Source organism: Cebus imitator, unplaced genomic scaffold, assembly GCF_001604975.1.
Source record: "Cebus imitator isolate Cc_AM_T3 unplaced genomic scaffold, Cebus_imitator-1.0 Scaffold66, whole genome shotgun sequence".
NCBI classification, from domain to species: Eukaryota; Metazoa; Chordata; class Mammalia; order Primates; family Cebidae; genus Cebus; species Cebus imitator.
Window position 1 is genome coordinate 6,321,899 of NW_016107381.1, and position 11,660 is coordinate 6,333,558.

At 40.1% G+C, this 11,660-nt stretch overlaps 1 protein-coding gene across 1 annotated transcript in view; it reads right to left on the reverse strand.

The window, feature by feature from the left end:
• Positions 1-11,660, reverse strand: part of CFDP1 (craniofacial development protein 1) — a 136,598-nt gene that overhangs the window by 120,323 nt on the left and 4,615 nt on the right. The window contains exon 2 of the mRNA XM_017530578.1: positions 932-1,049. Within this exon, the coding sequence (XP_017386067.1) occupies positions 932-1,049 (118 nt within the window). The remainder of the gene's footprint in view (positions 1-931; positions 1,050-11,660) is intronic.

Sequence of the window (11,660 nt, forward strand, 5' to 3'; positions counted from 1 at the left end):
GTCTCGATCTCTTGACCTTGTGATCCACCCGCCTCGGCCTCCCAAAGTGCTGGGATTACAGGCTTGAGCCACCGCGCCCGGCTTTATTTATTTTTTTAAACTATCATCATTTTTCTTGGGAATACAAGCCCATACAAGGCCCATGGGAGGCAATTTGCTAATATCTATATATTTTTTGACTTAACTGCATATATAACCTTAGCTCAAACAATTCTACTTCTACACATTTCATTTACAGATATATTTATACACGTATACTTTATATACATTTATGTTTTCAAGTATACTTTGTATACATGTATACAAAGAATATTCACTGCAGTCTTGTTAGTTGTGGTAAAGACTAGATACAAAAAAAAAAAAAAAAAAAAAAAAAAAAAAAGACTAGATACAATCTAAACATCCCTCAACACTGGAAAGCCTAAATAAAGTAAGGCCTATTCACTGACGTAATACTATGAAATGGAGGAGATACTGCCATAGTACCATCTCCAAGATGTGAAATAAAGAGAAATGAAAATGAGAAAGTGAGTATGCTATTATTTATATTTTTTCTAAAAAAAAAAAAATAAGGATAGAAAACATATACATATATGCTTTTACATGCACAGACTATCTCTGTAATATAGTTCTTTAGAGGCAACGCAACAAGGGCTAGGAACAGGGTAAACATCTTTTTAGGGACTGAATTTTCTGTTTTAACCATATGTACATATTACCTATAAATATATTTTTTTTTACATTAAAGCTCAAAATTTTTAAAGCTTGTCAGAGACCAGGCAGTTAATCGTAAAATAACAGCAAATGTTTTCCTCTAAGAAAAAAGTATTAGAAACTCTGGCTTTATTAAACCTCTCAGGAGACCAATCTTAGCAATCAGGATGCTTGTGACAATAGCCCTGACTTCTAAGGGCCTTGAGGGCAGTATCACCTGGCTGGAATGCTCTGGGCCTTTCTTTTTTTCCCTTTGGTTTTCTGTGTCTGCTCTTCACCATCCACTTCATCTTCCTTCACTAATTCATTTACATCATCTTCACTATACTCTCCACCTGAAATCACATAACAGAGTGATCAGACAGGAATAAAGGTTTTCACATCAAGATGAGACATTTTTATTAATAAAAGCTTTCACATCAAGATGAGACATTTTCATTAAGAAAAAAGTGAATTTTCCCCTATTTTTCTGTTCTTCACCTAACTAAAATATCATTTCCTTAGGGAAGTCCCTACTTCCCTTCATAACTCATCCCACCTATATTTAATGTTTGTAATTTCTGCTATGCTCTATACTCCAAGAGAAGATGAATCCTGTTTATCTTGACTTTTAAGTATTCGCTGAATGATGAATGAATAAATAGAAATTCCAATTCTAGGCTGAACGCAGTGGCTCACACCTGTAATCCCAGCACTTTGGGAGGCCAAGGCAGGCGGATCACAAGATCAAGAGATGGAGGCCATCTTGGCCAACAAGGTGAAACCCCGTCTCTACTAAAAATACAAAAATTATTTATATAATATAAATTATAATTATTTGTATAATAATTATTTTAAAAATAAATTAATATTGTTGATTTATAATATTAATGTGGTGCACGCCTGTAGCCCCAGCTACTCAGGAGGCTGAGGCAGGGAGAATGCTAGAACCCAGGAGGCGGAGGTTGCAGTGAGCCGAAATCGCACCACTGCACTCCAGTCTGGCAACAGAGCGAGACACTGTTTCAAAAAAAAAAGAAATTCCAATGTGCTTTTCTTTCTTTTTTTTTTTCTAGAAAGATGACTGAAGAAATGTGTTTCTCAAAGAAAAAACTGACACACTACCTCATCTTAGGTATCTTTCAAATCTAACTTAAAAAAATACTCTGCAGGCCAGGCACAGTGGCTCACGCCTGTAATCCTAGCACTTTGGGAGGCCGAGGCAGGTGATCACGAAGTGAAGAGATTGAGACGATCCTGCCCAACATGGTGAAATCCCATCTTTACCAAAACTACAAAAATTAGCTGGTCGTGGTGATGCGCATCTGTAGTCCCAGCTACTTGGGAGGCTGAGGCAGGAAAATCGCTTGAACTCAACAGGAGGATGCAGTGAGCCAAGATCGCGCCACTGTACTCCAGCCTGGAGACAGAGCAAGACTCTGTCACAAAAAAAAAAAAAAAAAAAAAAAAAAAAAAAAAAAAAAAAAAAAAAAAACTTTGTCTTCTCAATAAAAGAGGTTTAAAAGGAAACCTAAAGACTTCCAGTTAAACATAGCCGAAAGAACAAACACATACACGTACCATCTTCAGACACTGACATTCAGGGGTCCCCAACAAAAGAGTGTTGCTTTGATATCTGACCACACGCTGTGGGTACCAGTCAATAAACCAACCCTGCCCACAAAGAGATTCCACTACTTTTTCTCTTTTACTTCATATAAACTTTCACTTGAAGTGGACATACCAAAAAGCACACAAATCTAATGTACAGTTCAATGGAATGACACACAGTGAACATGCTTGCATAACCAGGGCCCCAGCTCAAGTAACTCAACATTACCAGCAACCCAGAAGGCCCTTTGTGCTCCCTTCCAGTTACACATTGCTGCAATGTAGCTATAGTTTCTTCATTCTCATTCCCTCTCCTTCCTCTCTCTCCTCTCCCTCCTCTCCCTCTCCCTCTCTCTCTCTCTTTCAGACACAGACTCACTCTGTCGCCCAGACTGCAGTGTGGTGGCACAATCTCGGCTCACTGCAACCTCTGCCTCCCAGGTTCAAGCAATTCTCCTGCCTCAGCCTCCCAAGTAGCTAGAATCACAGGAACTCACCACCACACTCGCCTAATTTTTGTATTTTTAAGAGAAATGGGGTTTTACCATGCTGGCCAGGCTGGTCTTAAACTCCTGACCTCAAGTGATGTGTCCACCTTGGTGTCCCCAAGTGCTAGGATTACAGATGTGAGCCACCGTACCCAGCCTCCAATGAGCTTTTAAATACTACACTCATAATGTACCACGGACCACCAAACACTTTGAAAGGCAACATTCAAGATAAACAGATTCAAGATAAACAGAAAGGAATTCAGAGGGAACAAAATTAGTGCAGAAAAAGGAGGTGGGGAGGGGAATGGACTAAAAACTTAAGGAAAAATACTTTGTAATTAATATCCTCAAAAAGAAGAAAAAACTGTGGCATCTGTGCAATAAAAATAAGATTTTTTAAATAACTCAGAAAAACAAAGGCTGTGCATGGTAGCAATATGGTGAAACCCTGTCTCTACAAAAAATACAAAAATTAGCTGGGCTTGGTGGCGCACACTTCTAGTCCAAACTACTCAGGAGGCTGAAGCAGAAAGATCACTTGAGCCTGGGATGTCAAGGACAAGATCACACCACTGCACTCTAGCCTGGGTTATAGAGCAAGACCCTGTCTCAAAAAAAAAAAAAAAAATACATACATTAAAAAATTTTTTAAAGGTGATAAGAAGGAGCCAGCTGTGTAAAAATTTGGAGAATAAGCATTTGAGGCTGAGGTGGAAACAATCAATATCCAAAATGGAAACCTTTTGATATCCCAAACCCCAAGGGCTAAGTAAGTGACAGTGTTTCATGAGAGCAGTGAGTTTCTGGTTAAGACGGAAGTCCGAACGCACAAATGTAATTCTGCTTCCTCCTGAACCTCCGGTAAAATCGTTAGCACAAGGGTGGGCGCAATGGCTCATGCCTGTAATCTCAGCACTTTGGGAGGCCGAGGTGGGCGGATCACGAGGTCAAGAGTTCAAAACCAGCCTGGCCAGCACAGTGAAACCTCATCTTTACTAAAAATACAAAAAATTAACCAGGCATGGTAGCACGTGCCTGTAATTCCAGCTACTTGGGAGGCCGAGGCAGGAGAACTGCTTGAACCTGGGCAGCGGAGGTTGCAGTAAGCCAAGATCACGTCACTGCACTCCAACTGAGTTAAAGAGCGAGACTCTGTCTCAAAAAAAAAAAAAGAAAGATAAAGAAAAACTCAGGGCCAGGCACAGTGGCTCATGAGGTTGAGGTGGAAGGATCACTTGAGCCTAGGAGGTCAAGGCTCAAGTGAGCCATGAACGCTCATTGCATTCCAGCCTGGGCAAGACAGTGAGACCCTGTCTCAAAAACAAAAACAAAAACCACCCCAAAATACAAAGAAACTCAAATGTATTTACCTTTCTATCCAGCAGTCTCACTTTTCTATCCCAGAATATGTAATAGGTTATTCACTGTGTACTATTTGTAATAACAAAAAAACTAGAAATAGCGCAAGTTGTCTCACAGTAAGTAATAGCTGAGAAGACTATGGTACATCTAAATAATGGAATATCATATAGTCATTACAATGGCATGTGTAGAATTTCTATGTATTTACCTCCTAGATATAATTAACTTTTTTTTTCGAGACAGAGTCTCTTTCTGTCGCCCATGCTGGAGTGCAATGGCATGATCTCAGCTGATCGCAACCTCTACACCTCCTGGGTTCCAGTGATTCCCCTGCCTCAGCCTCCTGAGTAGTTGGGATTACAGGCACATGCCACCACACCCAGCTAATTTTTGTATTTTTAGTAGAGAGGGGGTTTTAGCATGTTGGCCAGGCTGGTCTCAAACTCCTGACCTCAGGTGATCCACCAGCCGCAGCCTCCCAAAGGGCTGGGATTACAGGCATGGGCCACCACGCCGGGCCCTAAAATATACTCTTAAATTAAAGAAATAAAAAGGAAGGGAAAAGCAAAAGAACAGTATATGAAATATGCCAGCTTTCCATGAGGAAAAAGAGTTAAGGATATGCTTATATTATACTTGTATATAGAAAAAGCGACACTGGAAGGATAAACAAGAAACCAATGAAAACAGCTCTTTTAAGGGTCAGGATAAAACAAGGTAGAAGCAAGAGTTCACTATGGTTCTCTCTCTACAGAACTTTGAAAATCCCTTAAATTCAAAAGTTTGAATAAATAAACATAGCTGTATACCAAAATGAAAACATAACCACATTAACAAAAGATTTATTCCCAAGATTTTAAAAACCGTATTCTGACTATACATCTTCACCAAGATGCATTCCAAAAACAAAAAAAAAGTTCTACTCTTATAGTAACATTAACGTTGGTATTTTGAAACTATTTCCTTTAAGTCACAGGTTAAAGCAAGTAATTAAGTTAATCGTATTAGAACTCTAAATCTTCAGAATAAGAGAAATAACACAACTATAAAATCAAAGAAATTGGCAGGGAGTGGTGGCTCACGCCTGTAATCCCAACACTTTAGGAGGTCAAGGCGGGCGGATCATGAGGTCAAAAGATAAGAGAACAACCTGGCCAACATGGTGAAACCCCGTATCTTCTAAAAATACAAAAATTAGCTGGGTGTAGTGGCACACACCTGTGGTCCCAACTACTCAGGAGGCTGAGGCAGGAGAATTGTTTGAACGAGGGAGGCGGAGGCTGCAATGAGCCAAGACTGCACCACTGCACTCCAGCCTGGTGACAGAGTGACACTCCATCTCAAAAAAAAAAATCCGTGAGCCCCTCATGATATTCAAAGACAGAAAACAAATCTGTACCATTTTAGACTGCTATTTAAAATTACTACCTATTTTCAGAACTGTAATTAAGGGAAAAAGAATTCAACATTTATACTGTTCCAATTGATGAGGGAAAGCTACACTTTACAGACAAACATCAACTAATAAGTATAAAAGAACCACAGAATCAGAAAAACATCACTACTCAAACTCTGACAGTTGGCGTTTAGGCAGGGGTTATCAAGTAATGTCAAAAAGCAAATTAAGAAGCTGGATGTGTCAGAGGCGTTTGAACCAGGGCAACTCCATCGTGAATAGCGGCTGGGTAAAATGAGGCTGAAACCTACTGGGATGCATTCCCAGGAGATTAAGGCATCCTAAGTCACAGGATAACACAGAAGGTTGGCACAAGATACAGGTCATAAAGACCTTGCTGATAAAACACCCTGCAGTAAAGAAGCCGGCTAAAACTCACCAAAACCAAGATGGCAATGAGAGAGACCTCTGGTCACTCATCAGTGCCATGACAGCTTATGAGTGCCATAGCAACGTTAGGAAGTTAATCTAAATGGTCTGAAAAGGGGAGGCACGAATAATCCACCCCTTGTTTGGCATATAATCAAGAAATAACCATAAAAATAGGCAACCAGCAGCCTTGGGTCTGCTCTATGAGGTAGACATTCTTTAGTCCTCTACTTTCTTAATAAACTTGTTTTTACTTCACTGTATGTATTCCCCTCGAATTCTTTCTTGTTTGTGATCCAAGTGCCCTCTCTTAGGGTCTGGATCTGGACGCTCTTTCGGATAACAGGTGCCGTGGCATGCACCTATAGTCTCAGCTACTTGAGAGGCTTGCTTGAGCTCAGGAATTTGAGCCCAGCCCGAACAACACAGTGAGACCTCCATCTAAAAAAAATAAAAAGCAATTTAAATTTTAACCGTTAAATATACTGTCACATGGAATACTTTCCAGTTCTACAAGTTCCAAAGGAAAAAACAAATACATAACAGACAGATCAGACTGTCATCACCCTGATTTAGTACTCACCACTATAGTTATCAACCAGATATCGTGTCTTCTGATGTTAGGCAATACAAAATACATGTCTGTCAATAATACATTCTAGCCGAAATATTTTGTTGGAACCCATCAAGCATTTATATCTAACTTCTGATTTACAGAGAACTGAAGTAACAAAGGAACAATTAAAACAATGCCATGAGTGAATAAGCAGACAAATCCAAGAGATGAGACATGCTTCAGGACGCATGGCTTGACCTTTTCAGGAAATCTATGACATTACAGCAAGGGGAGTATGCTAGATTAAAAGAGACTCAGGGATGGAACAACTGGATAACAGGTATAGTCTTGAACTCAACTGTGATTTGGACACGCAAGCTCTAGCCATTTTGCAACAATTTGGAAATCTGAATATGATATATACATTTAAAAAACAGAATGTTTACTAAAATAAATGGGTAGAGATTGTCCACAGAAAAAAGCAAGCTGCAAAGTGATATGAGTAGATACAATTGCAGGCTGAGGAAAAAATACAAATATCTATACCCGGGTGTGGAAAAAGATCAGAGTGAGTATTCACTAAGGGACTGACACTTGATAGTCTCTGGGTAGTTGGACTGTAATTACTTTATGTTTAACTGTCTGCATTTTCTAATTTTCTACAAAGCTCTACACTAGTTTTGAAAACTTTTGCCTGTTTTCATCATAAAAACAGGCAAAAGTTTTCATCATAAAAACAGGCAAATGTAGTAGACACGTCACACAAGTAGATGCACATGGCTCTGGATCTTAAAACAGTTAAAAAGATGCTTAATCTCAACAGTAATGAGACTGCCATACAGGAGGGGGTCCCAGGAGAATCTCCAACCAGCCAGCAGACTGGGAGAAATGCGCACTGGGGTGGAGCCACAGGGGTTCTGCTGTCTGCAGCAGGGAGGAGCCTGGCCCCGACCCCTCTTCTTTCTATGTAGAACCTGGGATTCAAAGCTGCTAGGCAGGAAGCACAGCAGCAGCAACTCTGGCCTTAGAGGGAGTCCTGTTCCCCTTTTTTCCCTTTTCACCCAGTAAAACCCTGCTTTACTCATGGTTCAAATTGTCTGCAAGCCTAAATTATCATGGCCATGGGGACAAGGATCCCGTCTTTAGCTAAGCTAAGGAAAAGTCCTGCAACAGTAAGAGATAAGCAAATTTTACATAATATATACAAAAACTCCAGATCAAATTCCATGCAGTTACTATGAGAAAAAAAAGGCAGTAACAAGCAGAATAACATCCCTGTAAACAATGTAGGCACAAAAGGAACAAATCTTGTCCAAAGACTCAGAGCTTCCAATTACCTTTTTAGTGCCCCAAGCATAAATATGAGCCAAACCAACTAAAAATCACCATAAATCTGAGAAAGCCTCTTACATAATAAAACCCTAAACAAGCATACAGGGTGAATAAAAAAAATCACCCTGGAAGAAACTGAGACTATGTTTCCCCATTTGATGAGGCTTACAATATCTGACACTAAAACCACAGAAGGAAATTATTAAACAAAAAAATACAGTTCAATATCCCTCATAAACACAGACACAAAAATCTTCAACAAAATACAGATGTCTCTCTATATGTCTGGGGAACATGCTCCAGGATATCCGCCACCCCACACCAAAATCCACAGATGTTCAAGTCCCTTACATAAAATGACACCATATTCACATATAACCTGTGTACATCCTCTTGCAAACTTTAAGTCATCTCTAGATTACTTACGACACCTAATATAATGTGCTATATGAATACTTGTTATATTGTATTCTTTAGGAAATAATGACAAGAAAAAACAGTTTGTACGCATTCAGTAGATATAACCATCCACTTTTTTTTTGAGACAGCATCTCGCTCTATTGCCCAAGCTGGAGTGCAGTGGCACAATTTTGGCTCACTACGATCCTCCCCGGTTCAAGTGATTCTCCTGCCTCAGCCACAAGAGTAGCTGAGACTATGGGTACGCACCACCACTCCTGCCTAATTTTTGTATTTTTGGTAGAGATGGGGATTCACCATGTTGGTCAGGCTAGTCTTGAACTCCTGGCCTTAAGGGATCTGCCCACCTTAGACTCCCAAAGTGCTGGGATTACTGGCATGATCCACCACACTTGGCCTCTTAAAGAGTCTTAAAACTGTGAATCAAAACAACACACATTTTCAGAAGTTAAAGCAGGAGGATTGCTTGAGGCCAGGAGTTCATGGCTTCAGTGAGCTGAGATCGTGCCTCTGCACTCTTGCCTGGGTGACAGAGCAAAACACTGTTTCTTCTAAAAACAAACAAATCCAAGTTTTTTCACCCGTGTAATCCCAGCACTTTGGGAGGCAAAGGCAGGAAGACTACTTGAAGTCAGACTACTTGAGACCAGCCTGGGAAACATGGTGAGAGACCTCATCTCTACAGAAAAAATAAAAAATTAGATGGGCGTGATGCTGTGCATCTGTAGTCGCAGGTACTCGGGAAGCTGAGGTGGGAGGGTCACTTGAGCCCAGGAGTTTTAGACTTCAGTGAGCTTGACTGCGCCACTGCACTCTACTCTGGGTAATCAAGCAATTCTCGTGTCTAGCCCAGTAGCTGGGACTAAGTGGGGGTCACCACACCAGGCTAATTTTTGTATTTTTAGTAGAGACAGGGTTTCATCATGTTGGCCAGGCTGGTCTCGGACTCCTGGCCTCAAGTGATCCGCCCACCTCGGCCTCTCAAAGTGATGGGATTACGGGCACGAGCGACTGCATCCAGACTTTCTCCAAACATTTTCTATCCGTAGTTGGTTGAATCCATGGATGTGGAAACCAGAGATACAGAGGGCTGACTACGTTAGCAAACCAAATTCAGCAACGTATAAATATATCCCAACCGAGTGAGCTATTTCCCAGAAATAAGTCTGTTAGAAATTTGAAAAATCATTGTAATTTACCATATTAACAGACCAAAAAAAACCCAGATGTAATTGAATCAATAGATGCAGAAAAAGCATTTGACAAAATTCACCTCTCTGAAAATCAGGAACAGAGGGGAACTTAATAAACATGATAAAAGGAATCTCTGAGGGACAATACATGCAGACAGCCAAGGTTATCATTCCAGCTCAGTTACCATCTAACTGGATGAATTTCAGCAATTTGCTTAGACTTTGTGCCTCAGTTTTTTCATCAGTAAAAATGCAGAGCACAACTGGTACTTACCACAGTGTTAGGTGACTGAGTTAGTAGTAAGTTACTCAATGCTGAAGTGCTTAAACGGCAGACAGACAAACACATACGCACATGGCATCTGTGAAAAACCTGTAACTAACACCACATCAAATGGTGAAACACTGATTTCTTTTTCCCCTTATGATTGGGAAAAAGGTGACTGGGCACGGTGGCTCACACCTATAATCCCGGCACTTTGGGAGGCCAAGGCAGGTGGATCATGAGGTCAGGAAATCAAGACCATACTGGCCAACACAGTGAAACCCCATCTCTACTAAAATTAGCTAGGCGTGGTAGCATACACCTGAGTCCCAGCTACTCAGGAGGCTGAGGCAGGGGAATTACTTGAACCCAGGAGGTGGAGGTTGCAGTGAGCCAAGATCGCGCCATGGTGCTTCAGCGTGGCAACAGAGCAAGACTCTAGCCCAAAAAAAAAAAAAAAAGAAAAAAGAAGATTGGGAAAAAGGCAACGACGTCCCCTCTTGCCACTCCTATTCAACATCATACTGAAAGTATAAAGTACAGCAAGGCAAGTAAAATAAAAGGTAAACATATTGGAAAGAAGTAATAAAACTGTTTCTATTCACATTTGACATAAAACTGTCTGTGTGGAAAATCCCACAGAATCTACAAAAACCTCCAGAACTGGTAAGTGAATTTTGCAAGGTTGTAGAACATAAGGTTAGTATGCAGAACCCAGTTGTATTTTATTTCCATATAGTAGTTACAAACAAGTGGAAATAAAAACCTTTTAGATCTAAAAAAAAAAACACAGATACAGATTGTATTCATAGACTAAAATAGAACGTTGTTAAATTGTTAATTCTTCCCAAATTGGTCTACAGATTCAATGCAATTCCAAACAAAATCCATGTAAGATACTTTTTTGGAGAGGTGAATGAAGTGATTCTACAATTTATATGGTGGCCAGGCATAATGGCACACGTCTGTAGTCCCAGCTACTTGGGAGGCTGACGCAGAAGAATCTCTTGAACCTGGGAGGCAGAAGTTGCAGTGAGCTGAGGTCATGCCACTGCACTTCAGCCTGGGCAACACAGCAAGACGCCATTTCAAAAACTAAGAAAAAAAATCTGTATGGAAAGGCAAAGCAGTAAGAGCAGCCAAAACCACTTTGAAAAAGAACAAAGTTGCAGTACTCTACCTGATTTCAACTCTTAAATCAAAACTATAGTAATTGAAACACTGTGGAAATAGAGGTCCAGAAATAAACCTATACAACAAGTATGGCCAAGTCACCCTACAAAGATGCAAAGGAAATTAGATGGAGAAAGAATAATCTTTTCAACAAATAATAAAAGAACTGGACATCTAGATGCAAAAAACAAACAAACAAAAAAAAAACCTTCACTCACATCCTAGGCAAAAATCAACAAAAAATAAATAATGATGATTTTTTAAAAAAAGTAAAGGCACTGCACATGTACCCCCAGAACCTAAAGTACAATAAAAAAATTTTTAAGTTCTTACATATTTGACATCTAAAAATATTTTTTGTTATATAAAAGTTTTTCATATTTATTATTGTACATTTATGTTTCTTTTTTTATAAACAGTTTATTAAAGTCTTTTGCTCAAAAAAAAAAAAAAAAAAAAAAAAAAAACTAAAGGCCAGGTTCACGCCTGTAATCCCCAGCAGTTTGTGAGGCCGAGGCAGGCAGCTCACCTGAGGTAAGGAGTTCAAGACCAGCCTGACTGACATGGAGAAACCCCATTTCTCCTAAAAAGACAAAATTAGCTGGGCATGGTGGTGGGCACCTGTAATCTCAGCTACTTGGGAGGCTGAGGCAGAGAATTGCTTGAACCCAGGGGGCAGAGGCTGCAGTGCGCCGATATCATACCACTGCACTCAAGCCCGGGCAACAGTGAGACTGCA